The sequence below is a fragment of the Pelobates fuscus genome, chromosome 1, assembly GCF_036172605.1.
Source record: "Pelobates fuscus isolate aPelFus1 chromosome 1, aPelFus1.pri, whole genome shotgun sequence".
In the NCBI taxonomy this organism is placed as follows: domain Eukaryota; kingdom Metazoa; phylum Chordata; class Amphibia; order Anura; family Pelobatidae; genus Pelobates; species Pelobates fuscus.
This window is the reverse complement of record NC_086317.1, coordinates 50,463,103-50,482,416: the sequence shown is the minus strand read 5'-3', so window position 1 is coordinate 50,482,416 and position 19,314 is coordinate 50,463,103. Positions and strand designations below refer to the sequence as shown.

The window sequence follows — 19,314 nt, the reverse complement described above, 5'->3', positions numbered from 1 at the left end:
ACCATAAGACAAAGGAGAGACACTATGTCTTATGTAACTTTCCTACGCTCGACAAACAGGTGGAGCTAACTCTGACAAGCTTTCTCAAGCCCTAGCCTTCACTAGTGACAGCTGAGGAAAAAGGCTTTGTCTATGGAGGGTCTCACAGGATCAGTGTTGTACTGTCGCACATGTGCAAGAGTACAGCACTGACATAGTCTCCTGGCAAATAAAATGCAGTGTTAAAGAAGATGCAACAGATCAAGATGGTGGATGTCATGAGGGACAGGTCCAGCTAAATAAAATCTTCCATCCTCTGCACCTTCTGGCCATAGAATTTAGTTAATAATGTTAGCATAACAGTCTTCACAGAGAGTTAGGAACTGATACCAACTCATTTCCATGTTATTCATATTAGCAGATCTAAGATGTGCTATTCCATTATTGAGTTTCGGCATCCTCATAGCATTATTACATAAAATCAAGATTTATGCAGGGTTTCCATTCATGTCCCACAAATTACTAATTTAAATTGTACTGCACGCATGCAGTTTAAAAAAATGAACTGTCATTATCAAGGCAGGCAAAGTTTACCGGTCACATGAAAAACAAACGTATAATTTATCATTATAGCCTACAAAATGTTGCTTTGGCATTTCTGTACATTCCAGAGCAGGGAATACCATGTCACATTTTACCCACAAAGAAATCTGTTTTGTAATTCTTAAAGGACCACTATAGGCACCCAGACCACTTCAGCTTAATGAAGTGGTCTGGGTGCCAGGTCCATCTAGGGTTAACCCTGCAGCTGAAAACATAGCAGTTTCAAAAAAACTGCTATGTTTACTTTAGGGTTAGTCCAGCCTCTAGCGGCTGTCTCCTTGACAGCCGCTAGAGGTGCTTCTGCGCTTCTCACTGTGATTTTCACAGTGAGAAGACGCCAGCATCAATAGGAAAGAATTGAGAATGCTTTCCTATGGACTTGCTGAATGCGCGCGCAGCTCTTGCCGCGCATGCGCATTCAGCCGATGACGACCGAAGGAGGAGTAGAGTCCCCAGCGCCGAGGGAGCCCGGCGCTGGAGAAAGGGGAGTGTTTCTCCCCATTCAGCCTGGCAGGAGTGGGACCCTGATGGCGGGGGCACCCTCAGGGCACTATAGTGCCAGGAAAACAAGTTTGTTTTCCTTGCACTATAGTGGTCCTTTAACCCCTTAAGGACACATGACGTGTGTGACATGTCATGATTCCCTTTTATTCCAGAAGTTTGGTCCTTAAGGGGTTAAGCTCCCTCTTTCCAAATTGTTTTATTCACAATAAAAGATAAATACAAACGGTGTTTCTTAATGTATTTGGAACATTAAAGAAAGATTTCCGTGTACATAGCAATTTTTAATTTGGTAAAAATATTTGAGTTATCACCAACTAACACAATATACACTGCAAAACGTCTGCAGTTTTGATGCCGATAGGGTGTGGGGAGATATATCAAAACGTGTCACACAGTGTTTCCATTGTAGGTACATTCGGAATTTATTGTAAAAATTATTTTCAAACTGGTGAATCATAGTTATCAAAAATGTATGTAGTGCGTTTCCTTAGTAGCGTGTGTGTTGTGTTATTCTCTAAATATCTGACAAGTTCCAGGTTTCCATTTCTCTTTCATGCAAAACTATAATACAATGGGGTTTCATTAGTTTCTACAGCGTAGACATAGTTCTACACAAACATACATTACAAATTACAAATAGTCAAAGCATCCAGTACACCAATCCAACATATACAAATTAATTAATCAATACATAAAAATGTGGAGCATGGCCAATTACTCCGAGTTAATAAATGGTTTAACCCCAATGTCTGGAAGATTGTGGCAGATCACTTTGCCCCTCTACTTCCTGTGAAGGTCGGAGGATTCCATCAGAAAGCCACAAATTAGGTGTCACTGATAGGCTGAGAGCATCAGCCTACTACTAACTTCCCATACAGAAAAGTTAGTGAAAAGTATGGATATTTTTATCACTCACTTTTTATAAATTGGGAGCAAGTGATAGGATGAGAGTACCAGAACAGGGGAGAGCCAGATATCTCTGTCAGCTGAGGCCAGCTGAATGACCACATTCATCCTCAGTGATTACATCAGAAGCTGGGGGGATTCTGAGGTTCCCTCTGTAAGATTCTGGGGCTGCTGAATACCTGAATACAGATAGTGAGCACTGGGCTGTGACAGCAAGCAGGAGCTGCAGTACAAGAAGGGGGCTGCCTCTAATGTTCTGATCACAATTAACTTGGTCTTGCTGAGAATCATGGGAGTTACAGTCGAAGGGATATTTAAAGGAACACTACAGCATTAGGAATACAAACCTGTATTTCTAACACTATAATGACCCAGTCACTTGTTGTATATAGGTACCCACCTCTTCAAATTAAATATAACTTTTTATTTTTTTCCCAGCAAGTAGACTCAGCACAGCTCTTTTCTGCCTCTGCCGATGTCATCGAGGAGATATGTCCTCGTTGGAGCACTGGGTACCTGATATGCATGCGTAGTGAGCACCACGTGGGACATGCAATGCTTCATAGGAAAGCATTGAATCTAATGAGCTTTTGCATCAGGTGAATGCGTTTTATTCGCTGCAGTGCAGTGGAAATGCCTCTAGTGGCTTTCAGGCTGAAGACAGCCAATGGGGGTGGATTTAACACAGCATTGTAAACATTACAGTTATCTTTGTTTTACATTGCAGGGTTAAAATTACAGGAACACTGCACCCAGACCGCTTTGTTGGGATGAAGTGTTATGGGTGACCATGATAGTCCTTTAAGACGATTATTTAGTGTTTGCCAAAATCACTACTTTGCTCCCTACAATATATGACCCATAATTCCAGAATAGATTAAATATGAGGCCTACGAGGTATTTTCAAAATCAGGATAAATACATGAAATAATTGTCAGGTATTGTATAGTATTGTTCTTTACCCATCTTACATTTGTTAGATTTGTACACAATTTATGGAATGTTATGGCAACGCAGTAACAACAATTTTTTTACCCTTTTTTAATATATATATTTTTTAATTCTTTATTTAAGTTGTGCATGGATTAACAAACAGATTTGCACAGCCACAATAGCTGGTGCAATCATATAAAACAATGGTGAACAACAGAGCGGCTTCGTATACAGTGCCCTTTTTCTTTTTTATAATGGAAGATTCACTTCTAAGTTTGAGTTACAGGTCTAGACTAAGTATGTCATAAAGATTTACCCAAGGGTATACTATCTAGACTGACAGTAAATTATATCAAATGCAAAGATAGTTTGAAATACAACGTGCTTGAGTGTGAGTTATACTACGCTTGCAAAGATAGTTTGAAATACAACGTGCTTGAGTGTGAGTTATACTACGCTTGGGTGCAAATAGTACTTAGTGATACCTTGACAGGATTATACTGCACGTTTTTATATGAAAACAAGATGGTGTTGTAGTTGCCTGAGGGTGTCAACAGAGGAAATAAAATGAAAATAATAATAAAAGTGAATGCAAGCAACTAGATTAAGAATTAATAATTGGTTTTGTTTTACCGGGATGAAGCAGTACATGCACCCAGGGTACCTAGGACGGTGGCTCAGTACGCGGATAGCCAAACAAGATAGCCAAACAAGATAAACATCTGTAACTATGCTTGGGTGTCACAGATGTTACTCTCATGAGCGGGAGATGCTGATGAGCTGTATATCATACATGTTATTGTGCCGGGTACCGTAAGCCATATCTATGGGAACCTATTTGGTGTTGACAACACCTGCCAAAGGGTAGGGTCATTAAGGTACAAGCTAATGTAGCGGAGCCTTGGAGGCAAAGGGACGGGTATGAAAATACTCGAGGTGTGGCAGCTGAAAACGAGAAGGCATATGGCTGTAGTTGTTGGGGCTTATTGTGTTGCAGCTGATATCCATCATGCCCCCAGAGAAATTAGAAAAGGACATCTGGTAAGCAATTAAGGGAGCCCCCAACTTAAAACAAAAATTAACACACAACCACATCAAAGAAAATACACCTACCCCCTTCTTTCAGAAAGAAGGTTTTTTCGGCTGCGGACAGTGCTTAGCATGTAGAAGCACAAAAAGAATTCTATGATCCAAAAGGAGAAAATAAGTACAAGATACGCCAGATGATTACGTGCTTTTCTAAAAGAGTCATATACGTCTTAAAATGTTCGTGCAATTTATTCTATGTAGGCAGGACAAAACGCCCCTTACAAACTCGTATAAATGAACATATTAGAAACATTCAAAAAGGTTACGATAAACACAGTGTTTCAGAGCATTTTAATTTAGTACACAACAAAGACCCCCAATTTCTAGAATTTATGGCAATCCAAAAAATCACACTCAACTGGCGAGGGGAAGATGAAATCAGAAAATTAGGTAGAATTGAAACAAAATGGATTTTTAACCTCAACACTTTAGCCCCCGCAGGTTTAAATGCGGACTTTGAGCTATGCCATTTTTTATGAAACAAACCATATATACATACAAATCATCAATATCCGTGTTCCACTGGTTTTAATGTATTTTATTTATTTTATTTTATCTGCATGCTTTTTTATAGATGTGACACCACTGTTTAGAACGAAGAGTCACTAAATGTACTCACTTAATGCAAATTCCACATTAATTAGAATATAAAGGGGATATAGTTCTCTTAATATATATAAAAAATAAATAAAAGTTACCAAAGCATTAGAATATGTATAGAGGAATGAAAATGCACAAGCAGGATTGCAGAAAGATGTATTTGTAAAATATATAAAGACACACAAAAGAACATCTAACTATACACTTTCTTCTTTTATTTCTGTTTTATAACCACATATGAGCCAAAATAGGCTCTAAATATGGACTTGGCAATCCACTATTTTTCGGACTATATTTCCCACAAATGACCGGACGAAAACCGGAAGTGATGCACTGGGCGCAAAGCACTATGGATCCTGTAGTGCCGAAAACCCGGAAGTGACGCGACGGCTGTTCAGCCGCGTCACGTGACCGAAAGGACCATTCTGATTGGAAGGACACATTTTAGGCGGGATTTTAGAGGCTTAAAATGCAGAACATCAAGAGGACTTTTACAAGCTGACTGAGGAAGCCGTTTTTACCGCCGAAACGCGTTTTAGCTTTTAAAGTGGAGTCAACATTTTATTGGAAACCACTAATACTTGCAATATAATTGTTCTTATTTGTTTTTTATTTTCTAGAAAGTATTTTATATTGATTTTATATAAATTGTAATAAATTCATCTATTTTATACAACCAACTGCATCCAGCACCAGTGATTCCAGGGAAGGGGCAGTGTCACCCCACAAATTGACACTAGGCCTACATACTTAGAGCCAGTTACCAAAAGGCTCTAAACAAGGTGAGCATTTTAAACTCATTACTTAAACACACAAAAATACTGCAAAGGATGCTACACTTAGCTCGATAATTCTGTGTCTTTTATATACCCTGTGGAGAGGAAAATACACAATCCACCTTGGAGAGAGGGGTCGTGTGATCTACCTTTAAAGACACAGACGTGCACAAGTTTAGAGCCTAATTCACTTGAAAAGGCTCTAAAAAATGTGAGTGTAGACATATCTGTGAACTCACTAAAATTTTCTATCACAGTGTTTAACATACTGCACAATTATTTATATATATTTTTGTTTCCTTTTATATATTCATTACATTGGAGAATATAAAGGATACCTGTCTCTGAACTACAGGTAATTCACTGTGATCCTACACCAAACATAGCGCTGCACTCTTAAAGGCAGAAGACCCAAGGGCCTGAAACCTTTTTTGTATCTTGGTGATTAATTAAGGGACCTAGTTGGACTAGTGCAAGGGAGACACTGGTGCTATCTAAGCATAAGAATAGGTACAATTTGGTAGGTCAAGAGTCAATCAGGCAGTAAGCCGCCGGGAGTTGGTTTCGACATGGTTGACAGTCCTGGGGATAAAAGTGAAAATGGAAGCATAGTCTACTTAGGGTATGCATCAGGCCTCTGTGTCTGGGTACTTAGCTGTTGTGGGGGCTCCGAACAGGCCAGGCGAAAGACAGCGATACCCTTGGGAGGCTGCATGGTGGGTGCTTCAGCCTATGCCCAGCGCTGGAGTGTCCCAGAGGTTGGCGTCAGGGTCCCCTTCAATGGCGTCTCTGCGTTGGATTCTAGCTTCGCCTATAAGCTGTGTAGTGTGCTCTTGTGTTGCGACCCGGATGGAGGCTGTAAGTCCAAGGGGCAGAGGTGCGCCATGCTGGTTTCTGATGCTAGGGTCCTGTGGGGTGCGTGTTCGTGGGGCTTGCCCCGGGCTCCAGCTTGTGCGGAGGCAGGTGTTTATATCCAAGCCTCTTGGTGCCATTTCCCGACTTATCGGTCGCTTGCCTCTGAGTAGCCGGGTAACCACTCTGGAGGTTTGAGGCAGGGGGTTGTAGTGGCAGCGCCAGGTATGCGGGCGAATCAGCTTTGCTACTGCTCTCACCGCTTGGCTATGGGTCATTCCTTGGTTGCAGAGTGTCGTCCAGAAGCTTTTGCAAAGTTTGTCAAACTGCGCCATTGGTTTGGGCCTTTGCTGGGCCACCGTCTTGGCAACGTCCCGTTCGGGTGTCATCTCTGCTAGCTGCCCGGTCGGTAAGTCCAGCAGTGGGTAGTCCAACCCAGTAGGCCTCTGTCTGGCTAGCTGGCCTGAATTACATGCTTCCGCCATTTTGGAGGCCCCTTCGCCCACCTTGCTTGGGAGCGTCGCGGGCTTATGCGGAAGGTGCCGGGCGCGGGGCTCTCCTGCTGGCAGGGACCGGGATGTCCCCCACCGGTCCATAGAGGGGGCGGGAAGGTGGTGCACCAAGCTTACTGTTGGCTGTGTGCTTCTGGCGGGAAAGCGGCCGCCTTTCTCCGCCACCACCCTCGGTGGGCCCTAGTCTACTGATGCTGTGCACGGTTGCCCCGGACACCGAGTTTGGTGTCTATGGGTTCGGGCCGGTTTCCCCAGTCCAGCAGGCCCACTTGTAGGAGGATGTGCGCATTTTAGCCCGTTTCATGCCCTCTTTTTTGCTCGGTGCTGAGGAGCTAGTTCAAAGCACGTCTGCTCTGGTCGTTAGTCAGGCTCCGCCCCTAATATTTTATTGTTAATAAAAAAAAAATTCATGTAATTAGAAATCTAATTATTAATTGTATCTCTGGTCCAACTGGATTTTAAATTCAGTTTTAACTCCATTCTCTACTTTAACTGCCCTTTGTGCTGAGAATCCAGTTGTGAGCTGAAATGGACATTTTGTTTCTTCATTGTATCAAATGTTTCAACCTATATATTCCAACAGTTGTCTTACTTCAAGATGCCTGATGTCTGATCCTGGCAGAAGTAGATTATGGGAATTATCGATCAGTAAGGTAAATCAGATAGAAGATGGTTCATTTTTAATTCTTGACAAATATGTTTTTATACTTACAACAAACATCTTAGATCAGGAAACTTTTACCAAATATTGGATAAACCCAGCTTGGTGTTCTCCCTAGGCTCACCTTGTTCCCCATTTATGCCTCCATTTAAAAACACGTATTAAATGTAAATATTATATAAGTGTAGTCACTTACCCATGAATACGGTAGATCCATATCTGTTAGTGAATAGGAAAGCTGGGAATGATGGTTGCAGCAGACGCATTTTTCCCATTCTTCATTTTGTATAATGGAATAAATAAATGGGTCTACATTTTCGGGATGAGATGTCCATTCACTAAACAGCTGGACATTCTTTTCTGAATTGATGGTTGCATTTCGAGATGTATTCCACTTTAGCGAAGGTATGTCTGAGGGAGAGTAATTTGACTCTTGACAGATTTCATTTTCTTGTTTCTTTCTGGGATTGTCCTTGCAGGATTTCTTTTCTTGTGATTTTGTTAATTTCATGCATGTCGTTAACGCTACGTCCTCCTCTTCGGGATCTGTGGCAGGAGCTTTGAAAAAATCAGCAGGAGGGTGTTTATAGTATCACGTTCTAACTGCACAAACAGATAACCTGGCATTCTTTAGCAGTTGTTGAACTGCATCTTTTATGCTTCACAACAAAATTATGCATTTATTTCAGTTGAAAATGTGCTGTTAAATGTGAGGAAATGCTGACATGGCTCTGTGTTCAGAATAGTGCATTTCCATTAAAATGAGGTCCATTAGATTCGGGTGCTTTAAAACTGTGGTTAGAGGAATATTGTTGTTTATAGTTGGAAGGACTTATAGAAGAGTTAGGGATAGAGGTATCAACCTTCAAAATGCTACGAACTGCAATTATCGAAATGCTCTGTCAGTCTGTTGCACTGATGGTTTTAATGATTTGTACACTTATATTTGCAGTTTTATGTTACAGTAACGTATTTAAAATGTTATGATGGCAGTAATGTTTGGGCTCCACCCTGCATTCTGGGATTAAACTGTTGCAAAACCCTGAAGTTTTGGCTCTGGCACTTGGCACAGCTACCCCTGGCTTCCTTTCTCTCTGCCTCCACAGAATTAGGAAGATGTAGCTGATGATAGACTAAGTGCATCACCTGACACTCTTTCTATCTATTTTCATTCTATCATTAGCCACCCATTGAGAAAAAAACAGTAAATACCGGTGGTTTCCAAACTTTTTAGGTTCAAGGAGCTCTAAATATTTCAGTATTTTTCCAAGGCACCCCAAGTCAAAATTTCTAGGTTGTATATCTGTACAGCGCTGCGGCATTTACTGGCGCTATGATGTAATGTACAGTGTTTGAAGGGGTTCTTGTAAATAGTTATTGTGTTTTAATAAAGGGGTGTGTTTGTATGTGATGTTTGCGTTTGATTGCAGGGGTGTGTCTGAATGTTATGATCACTTTTAAATGCAGATGTTCATTTGTGTGAAGTATTTGTTTTAGTGAAGGGGTGTGTTTGTATATATTTTTTGAGTTTGAATGCAGGGCTGTTTTTGTATGTAATATTTGTGTTAGATTGCAGGAGTGTGCTTGTATGTTGTGCTGGTGTTTGACTGCTTGGATGTATGCACATACACTACCACATACATACATACCTACATGCTTATACAGATATTCATGCACATTAACACACAGATGCATATAAATACACTGACACATACACACAAATTCATAGACACCGAGACATACAAACATATAGATACACACATACACCCACATAGATACACACCGACATATACACACATGCACCCTGACACACACAAACATTAATACATGCCCACACTGACATAAAAACACACACCCTAAAACACATTTGCACATACACAGATGTGTGAGCAGACACAGAAGCACACTGACATATATATAAAATAGGAGCAAACATTAGGCTGCTAAAGTAGGACCTGCCAAGAAGGGGGTACATTGACGTTGTGGCAGGCTTATGCAATATATGGTCATGTAATGTAACTAAACCCCCATTATTTTTTTTGCCTTGGTGAGGTGTTTTTAAATAAAACTATTACAATCTGTAAAATTTAAAAATCATTGTTTAGTAAATAAGCGAGTGCGCTAGATTGTGTATTTTGTATGTTGTATATTTTGGCCCTAGCAGCCCCCTTTAATGTATGCATGTTCAGGTGAGTGCAGCCCTCTTGGTTTCAGACATATATATATATATATATATATATATATATACACATACACACACTCATACTCACACTCATACACATACACACACTCCTACACATATACACACTCCTACACATATACACACTTATACTCACACTCCTACATACACACACATACTCATACTCACACATACACTCATACACATAAACACACAAAATCATACACACACTCACACACATGCAAGTGATATTTTTTTAATATCTCCAGCCACCCTCCTGTTTCCTCCAACTTGGAGTCCTGCTGCTGTGGGAGTGAGGGGTCTGGAGCTTTTCGTGCTCCTCTCCCCTCATGCTGCGGCTGCCTCCTCCTGCACTGTCTCCCTGCAGGATGCTGGGAGGAAGTGACAGGCCCCTGTTCAGTAGTAATGTTTCCCCGGTGCTTTAATCATAGCACCGGGGAAACATTCCGCTGCACCCCTGTGTGCACGCTGGTACATACTAATTCTCTTAATTGGAGGTCTGTGGTAGGTTGAGCGTATTAGCTGCCACTGAACAGCAGGTGGGGGAGTTGAAGAAAGAGAATGTGAGATTTCGTTCGTCCCAAGAAAAATCATAGGGGGCTCATCGATTAGGACTCTATTTCTTCATCCCATGTTTTAAGGAGATTGTAAATTAAGACATCTTTCATATTGTTGAGCAAGCAATAAAGAATAGCTTTTTTTGGATGTTGTTAAGAGCACCTTAGAATTTTGTGACAACATGTACCAGAGATGTAAGTCACTTCCTGCAAATGATAATGCTTTTTTCACCATTTTTTCAAATAATTTACTCTATAGTTTCTATTTTTCCAACAATGTGTAGTTATACCAGCTGGTTTAATTTAATGCAAAACCACCAAGTATGTTGTTACAGTGTTGCGCAATAAATCGCTGTCCTTAACCTATTGTATGGTAACTCTTTATTGTATAACATGTTTTTGTACATGTATTCCTTCATTTCAATTCTACTCAGAATTAATCAAAAGAATATTCAACTAAAATGACAACAGAAGCTTACTGTGATAACTCTAAATAATTCAAAGCAGTCTGTAGATTCCTTTACTTACATGCTGATAGAAGGGGGTGTTTGACATCATCGTTTATACTGGATTTTTTGGTTCTAACCAGTTTTTGTAGCCGTTTCAATGTTCCCATAGATTCTGATCTGTCATCCAACTCCTGTAAGAAAACCGTTTATTCTAAATACTATTTTGGATAATGTTAATTCTCATCTAGCATGTTTATTAAACACAGACACTGACTTCCTAGGCAGTGCATAAAAAAAAACCTCTAATATTACGTAATCTTGAATTATGACCTGAGATGCCTTAAAGACCCTATTATTTGTTCATTGCAAAATTCATGGACAACAAGTAATCCAATAAAAAAAGCAACATCAACATTTATCTATGTCTACATTATCATCTATGTTACGAAAATAGCCCCAAAATATAAATTATACTATATGCAAGTAACATGCATTGGGCTTGGCAAGAATGTACACAATGGGGATATATTTCCATCGCCCTTCAAACATGCAACTGTAACCCCAATTCTAAAGAAGCCCAACCTTTACTCTATCTCACTACTGCCTTTTGCGTCCAAGATCCTTAAGAGTTGTGTATGGGAGATTGACAGACTTCCTCGAGTCCAACTCTCTGCTAGATCCGTTTCAGTCTTCTTTCTGCGATAAGCACTCTGTGAAAACGGCACTGACCAAAATATCCAATGATCGACTCGCTGCAAAACCTCGTGGTCACTACTCTATCCTAATTCTCCTTGACCTTTCTGCAGCTTTTGACACTGTTGATCATCAACAGCTTCTTCTCACCCTCCCCAATATCGGTCTACAAGATATTGCTCTCTCCTGGTGCTCCTCCTACCTCTCCCAGCGCTCTTTCAGTGTTTCTTTCTCTGGCTCTGCTAATTCTCCCCAACTCCTCTCTGTTGGTGTCCCCCAATGTTCAGTCATTGGTCCACTACTGTTCTCTATCTATATTGCCTCATTTGGTAAAATCATTAGCTCCTTTGGCTTCCAATATCATTTCTATGCGGATGACACACAAATCTGTCTGTCCTTTCCTGATCTCTCCCCGTCCCTCTTGCCAAGTGTCTCTGACTGTCTCTCTGCTCAGTTTTGGTCAAGTTGAGTTTCCTTAAACTCAACTTGACCAAAACTGAAATTCTGGCCTTTCCTTCCTCAAGTGTTACTACTCATGTGACTGTCTCCCTCCAAGTCAACGGTGCTACCATCAGCTTCACCACGCAGGCTCGCTGCCTAGGTGTTCTCTTTGACTCGGACCTCTCCTTCAAGCCTCCTGTTCAGTCTATCGCCAAATCCTGCCGCTTCCTTCTCAAAAACATTGCGCGCATCCGACCCTCCTTAATGCCAGATGCGACTAAGGTGCCGGTCCATTCCACTGTCCTTTCTCGCCTTGACTACTGTAATCTGCTTCTCAGTGGTCTCACATGCTCCCAACTTGCGCCGTTACAGTCCATAATGAATGCGGTGGTGAGGCTCATCTTCCTGTCTGCCCGCACCTCCCACGCCTCACCTTCTGTCAGTCCCTTCTATGGCTTCCTGTAAGATGTAGAATTTAAAATTCTGGTTCTTGCTTTCAAATCTCTACATAATACTGCTCCCACCTATCCTCCCTAATGCACAAGTATGTCCCGTCTAGGGCCTTACGCTCTGCTGAAGACTTACGTCTATCTTCTGTCCGTACTCTCACCTCTGATGCTCGCCTTCAAGACTTCTTGAGGGCTGCACCGTTCCTGTGGAACTCACTTCCCTCCTCCGTTAGATGCTCACCCAGTCTCCACTTCAAAAAATCCTTAAAAACCCACCTCTTCATAAAAGCGTATAAATTAAACTGTTAAAAGCTCCCGACTGATTCCTCTCTTGCAACTGTCATCCAATACTATCCTTACCTTTTGTGTCACTATACCCCACTCCCTCTAGCATGTAAGCTCATTGAGCAGGGCCCTCAACCCCTCTGTTCCTGTGTGTCCAACTTGTCTGGTTACAACTACATGTTTGTTAGTCTACCCACTGCCCGTTACACGCTGCAGAATTTGTTGCGCTATATAAATAACAATAATAATAATAACTAAATCAAGTGAATTATGATGAAGACAATTGACATGTGGTTGGGAGTAATGGTGGTGGTAATTACTTTTTTTATGGTGTAAAATTAGCAATCTCTTGTCATTTCAACCAACTGTGTGTCCTATCAGAATTATAAAATACATATAGCCATTTATGCACTCACACCACGTGGTAAAAAAGATGGACTGTAAATGCTTTTCTAATGTTTCTGTTTCATTGAGACAAAGTCATAATATCAGCAAGTCATTATACATTTACTGCATTCAAAGCAATCTAATACCGTGATGGTGTTAGCTTTAGTACATATGATATGTCATAGTCACAGAGAGCTGCACAACCAGCCTACCTCCCCTGTGCACCTCTTGTTGTTTTTCAATGTCTTATAAACTAAGCATTTATAGATATTTATATACACCCTTTTTCAAATTAGACATTTTCTTTCTGTTGCCATCTCACCGATTCATTGGCAAATCCACCGACATTTTGGGTATGAGATGGAATCCTTTGTTCATAGGATGGAACCTGCAGAAGGCATATAAAAACAAGTTGGTACTATTGCCTTAGAACAGGGCCGTCCAACTGGCTCTACAGGCTCCTACATGCTGTCTGCCAACTTATTATAAAATGCTTATTTAATTAATTAACCTTAATATCATTGGCAATAATAGAGAGATGGGTGAATTTTACGGTGGGCCGCTGCCAGGGCCAGATTAAGAGCCCAGTGGGCCTGGTGCTGACAATTATGACGGGCCTAATTACAGAATCATATCGACCAAAAACAGTAAAACACTCCCAAGCGTCATGTATCTGATTTAGATGGTGCTGGAGAGAAAGAAAACAGCAGCTATAAGAAAACACATACCCTGGGCTAATCTCTCTCTAATTTATGTTTTCATCTTTCGAGTAAATCCATAACCCCTAACAGCAGTGTCCAGTCAAGCAGGGAGTCGATGGGCACGGTAAAAGGGTGTGCCACTGACACAAATCACGTAACCTGCCAAAAGGGGCGAACATGCCCAAAAATAGGACATGTCTGCCCAAAGAATTAGAAGGCCAGCCTGGCATGAATGCATGTCAGGCTGCCTGCCAATCATGCAGCTGGCTAACTAAGGGCATACTATGCAGACAGCACCCTGAGCTTGGCATAAATGCGTCTAATAATGCGCTCGCTCAACGCTTTCTAAGGACTGTCCCCTAGCACTCGCTGGTCCACTTGTCTCCTTACCTTCTTACTAGCAGGCAGAAGCTCCTGGTATATAGTCTGGGACAGAGAAAAGCTGTATGTAGTGAGTGTAGAAGAAAGGGAACATGCCACAGTTTTAGAGAGACCAAAGTCAGCATTACCTTAAAGGATCACTATAGGGTCAGGAACACAAACATGTATTTTCATGACACTATAGTGTTAACACCACCATCTAGCCCCCGTGGGCACCTCATGCCTCCATAAATATAGCAAAATCTTACTGTATTCAAGCCTGAGGCTGTAACTCTGCATGCTGTTAGACTCAGAAAAACAAGCAGTCTGCTGACATCATTAGAAGTAGTGGCCTTATCCAATCACAGTGCTTCCCCATAGGATTGGCTGAGACTGACAAATAGGCAGATCAGGGGCAGAGCCAGCATGATTCAAACACAGCCCTGGCCAATCAGCATCTCCTCATAGAGATGAATTGAATCAACGAATCTCTATGAGGAAAGTTCAGTGTCTGCATGCAGAGGGAGGAGACACTAAATGTTTGGATGCATTTTAGGCAGCCATGACCCAGGAAGGATCTCTAACAGCCATCTAAGGAGTGGCCAGTGAAGTTATCACTAGGCTGTAATGTAAAGACTGCATTTTCTCTGAAAAGACAGTGTTTACAGCAAAAAGCCTGACGGTAATGATTCTACTCACCAGAACAAATTCAATAATCTGTAGTTGTTCTAGTGATTATAGTGTCCCTTTAACTATATTCATTGTCAGCCAGTCCACACAAGTTTTGTTCCCATACATCCCTCTACAGTTTCCATACTTAAGTAAGAGTATGTGAAAAATAGGTAGGGTTGCCACCTTTCTTGGAAAAACATACCGGCCTTGCTAACCTGCATAATTAAATATGTATGGCTGACATCACATGATGTAAATCACAAGGAGTGACATAAGAGAAAATGGTGTAAAATCACCAGAAAAACTACTTAGTTTGATTCTGCTGTATAGATGGATTCCTCCCAGTGCCCCCATGTGTTGATTACTCCAGGTCTCAGTATTCCTATGTATCAGTGTCTCAGTGCCCCATGTCTCACAGTGTCCCCTAGTGTCGTGTCCCCAGGTCTCCCAGTGATCCTATGTATCACAGTGTCTCAATGCCCCATGTCTCCCTGTGTCCCATGTCACTAGGACACTAGGAAGATGGGGAGACCTGGGGACACAGGGAGACCTAGGGACACGGAGACACCAGTGACACTGGGAGACTCTGGCTGGGACACATGGGGACACTGGGAAAATAGGGGACACTTGAAGACATGGGGACACAGACACCAGGGACACAGAAACTAGAGACACTGGCTGGGGGACATGGGGACATTGAGACATGGGGGCACTGGGACACAAGGGGACACTGAGACACCAGGGCCACAGACACTAGGGACACTAGCTTGGAGACATGGGCACATTGTGGCACTGGGAGACATGGAGGCACTGGGAGACATGGGGACAGTGAGACACTGGCAGACTGGGGGCACTAGGAGACTAGGGGGCACTGAGACACCAGGGACACTTGCTGGGAGACATGAGGACACAGAGACATGGGGACACTGTGTCCCCATGTGTCTGTGTCATAATATCTCCCAATGTCCCTTAGTGTCTCAGTGTATGTCTCCTTGCAGCCTTTCCCCCGTCCCTTACTTCCCTAAGCTGTAGGCTGTCTCTGCAGGGTGGGAGTTGCTGTCTGGACTCTCTGAACTTTCACACAGGAAGAGGAAGTACAGGAAGCACCTTGTGAAGGAACCTCACACTGAACTTAGAATCCACACTGCCCGTGACAGGTAATTGTATGAATGAAAGAGAGAGAGTGTGTGTGTGTGTGAGAGAGATTGTCTGCAGTGTGCTTGCGTGTATCAGTGAGCTTGTAGTAAGCGTGTGTGTATCAGTGAGCTTGTGGTGTGCTTGTGTTTGTCTGAGCTTGTAGTGTGCTTGTGTGTGTCAGTGAGCTTGTAGTAAGCTTGTGTCAGTAAGCTTTATAGTAAGCCCCTCCCCTCAGATTAATGGCTGTTTGGAGAAGTTTACGTGAGAGCATCTTAGCATGCCAAAGAAACAGGTCAGATTTTAAATCTGTCCTGTTTCAGAAGGTCTTGCACATGACTAGTCTCCTATAACAAGACATTTCAGGGGCCTCCTATTGAGTTACCACATGGGTATCAGGGCTAGCTGACAATGAGTGGAGGCATGCTATTGTCCTCTCTACTCAGGTGCCATGGTTTGCTCATAGCACTAGGGGCTGCGGTTACAGTGCCCATGGGAGAGAGAAGCAAGAAGACATCTTGGAAGTAGCCCCTGTCAAATGAAAGTGTATAACAGTATCTCTTTATCTCCCCCAATAGTCTCAGTGTTAGGCTGGTCTGATTAAGCAGGGAGTTTATTCAAATGTGTAATAACTCCTACTGCATAGTGATGGCTCATATACCCAGTGCCCACTATCTTCTTTAAAGTGCTCAGTAGTTCTGTAGCTAAGGCCTGCAACCAGGGGTCAAGTCTTGGGGAATAAAGTGTGGGAACTCTCCCAAGATTCCCTCTCCCCCCAAAAAAAATAATAAAATACACTTGTGTATTCGTGTATATACACACACGCGTGCACACACAGAGACACACATATACATATACGCCTGCACACACACACTCAGACACACACACATACACACACAGATACATTCACAGAGACACACACACACATTCATTCACAGACACATACACTCAGACACACACACACAGACACACACACACACATACATTCACAGAGACACACACACATACATTCATTCACAGACACATACACTCAGACACACTCACAGACACACACACTCACAGAACACATACATACACTCAGACACACACACTTACAGACACACATACTCAGACACATACACTCACAGACACATGCACATACACTCACAGACACTCACACTCAGACACACACATATTAACAGACACACATACATTCACAGACACACATACATTCACAGACACACATACATTCACAGACACACACATACATTCACAGTCACAGACACACACATACATTCACAGACACACACAAACATTCAGACACACACAAACATTCACAGACACACACAAACATTCACAGACACACACATACATTCACAGACACACACAAACATTCACAGACACACACATACATTCAGACACACACATACATTCAGACACACACAAACATTCACAGACACACACAAACATTCACAGACACACACAAACATTCACAGACACACACATACATTCAGTCACAGACACACACATACATTCACAGACACACACACACACACATAAATTCACAGACACACACATACATTCAGACACACACAAACATTCACAGACACACACATACATTCACAGTCACACACACACATACATTCGAAGACACACACACACACATATACATTCACAGACACACAGATACTCAGACGCTCACACACACACACACACAAATTGTTTTTTTTAACTAAAAGAATGTCCACCCAGCCTCCCTACCTGGAGAGCTGGCCTGGACGTGTTCCTGGGGTCCAGTGGTGCGGGCGGCTCACTCTCTGTCACACGCGGCGAGGGAGCTGTGTCCTCTCTGCTCCCTCGCACCGCGCAGGCTGTCTGCTGATGCTGTGAGCCGTAATATGACGTCATATTCCGGCTCCCAGCATCAGCAAACAGCGCGCGGCGAGAGGAAACAGAGAGGACACAGCTCCCTCGCTGCGTGTGACAGAGAGAGAGCCGCCCGCCGGGGGGGTCCAGCAGGTGGCCATTAGGCCACCTCTTGGGCCCCCCCATGACAGGGGGGACACGGGGGCATTTGGGAGCGGCATGAGTCCTGCAGCAACAGCGGGAACGGCGTTCCTGCTCAAAAGAAAGTGCAGGAACGCCGTTCCCACCCGTTCCTGCAGGACTCGAGCCCTGCCTGCAACACACACAATGTGGCTAGCTGCACACTGCCGGACCTAGCCTGTGACTTTGAAGGACTGAACTCATTCTAATAGTTTCAATTTATTTATTTATTTATTATTGCCATTTATATAGCGCCAACAGATTCCGTAGCGCTTTACAATATTATGAGAGGGGGATTTAACTATAAATAGGACAATTACAAATAAACTTACAGGAACAATAGGTTGAAGAGGACCCTGCTCAAACGAGCTTACATTCTATAGGAGGTGGGGTGTAAAACACATTGGGACAGGAATTTACAATCAAATAAGGTGGGCTGCCCTTTAGGAGAGGGCAAGAGACAGGTATGTGAGGTAAGGGTTAGTCTTGGAGGCCATAAGCTTTCCTAAAGAGATGGGTTTTAAGGCACTTCTTAAAAGATGCAAGACTAGGGGAGAGTCTGATGGCGGTAGGCAGGCTATTCCATAGGAAGGGAGCCGCCCGTGAGAAGTCCTGCAAGCGCAAGTTGGCCGTACGAGTGCGGACAACGGACAGGAGGTGGTCACGGGCAGAGCGGAGAGACCGAGAAGGGACATACCTATGGATCTGTGAGGAGATATAAGAGGGGCTAGAGTTGTTCAGTGCTTTATAGGTGTGAGTTAGTACCTTGAATTGACTCCTATAGCATACAGGAAGCCAATGTAAGGACTGGCAGAGGGGTGAGGTGTGAGAGAAACGACTAGAGGGGAAAATCAATCTAGCAGCAGCATTCATTACAGACTGTAAGGGTGCAGTACGGCTATTGGGAAGACCAATCAGGAGAGGGTTACAATAATCCATGCGGGAAATTACTAGAGCATGGACAAGCTCCTTGGTAGTATCTGGTGCAAGAAAGGGGTGGATGCGGGCTATGTTTTTAAGATGGAATCTACAGGATTTGGCAACATGCTGGATGTGAGGCTCAAAGGTGAGACCAGAGTCAAGTATGACGCCAAGACAGCGTGCTTGAAAGGATGGACTGATGTTGGTACCACAAACTTGGAGGGAGAGGGAAAGAGGAGGATCAGTATTAGGAGGAGGAAAGACAAGGAGCTCAGTTTTTGAGAGATTGAGTTTCAGAAAGCGGGATGACATCCAGTCAGAGATGGAAGAAAGGCAAGCAGTGACACGTTGCAGGACGGCAGGGGAGAGGTCCGGGGAGGAGAGATATAGCTGGGTGTCATCAGCGTACAGGTGGTAGTGAAATCCAAAAGAGGTAATAAGTTTGCCAAGAGAGGCAGTATAAAGAGAAAATAGAAGGGGACCAAGGACGGAGCCTTGGGGAACTCCAACCGAGACAGGGCAAGGGGAGGAGGTATCATTAGAAAAAGAGACACTGAATGAGCGTTGGGAGAGATAAGAGGAAAACCACGAGAGGACAGAGTCACAGAGACCAAGCGATTGAAGA

At 42.9% G+C, this 19,314-nt stretch overlaps 1 protein-coding gene across 1 annotated transcript in view; it reads right to left on the bottom strand.

The window, feature by feature from the left end:
- SAMSN1 (SAM domain, SH3 domain and nuclear localization signals 1) overlaps positions 1–19,314 on the bottom strand; it is a 130,656-nt gene that overhangs the window by 46,298 nt on the left and 65,044 nt on the right. Inside the window, exons 8-10 of the mRNA XM_063443079.1 lie at positions 13,199–13,264; positions 10,701–10,812; positions 7,612–7,973 (exon numbers count right to left, since the gene is read on the bottom strand). Coding sequence (XP_063299149.1) covers positions 7,612–7,973; positions 10,701–10,812; positions 13,199–13,264 — 540 coding nt within the window. The remainder of the gene's footprint in view (positions 1–7,611; positions 7,974–10,700; positions 10,813–13,198; positions 13,265–19,314) is intronic.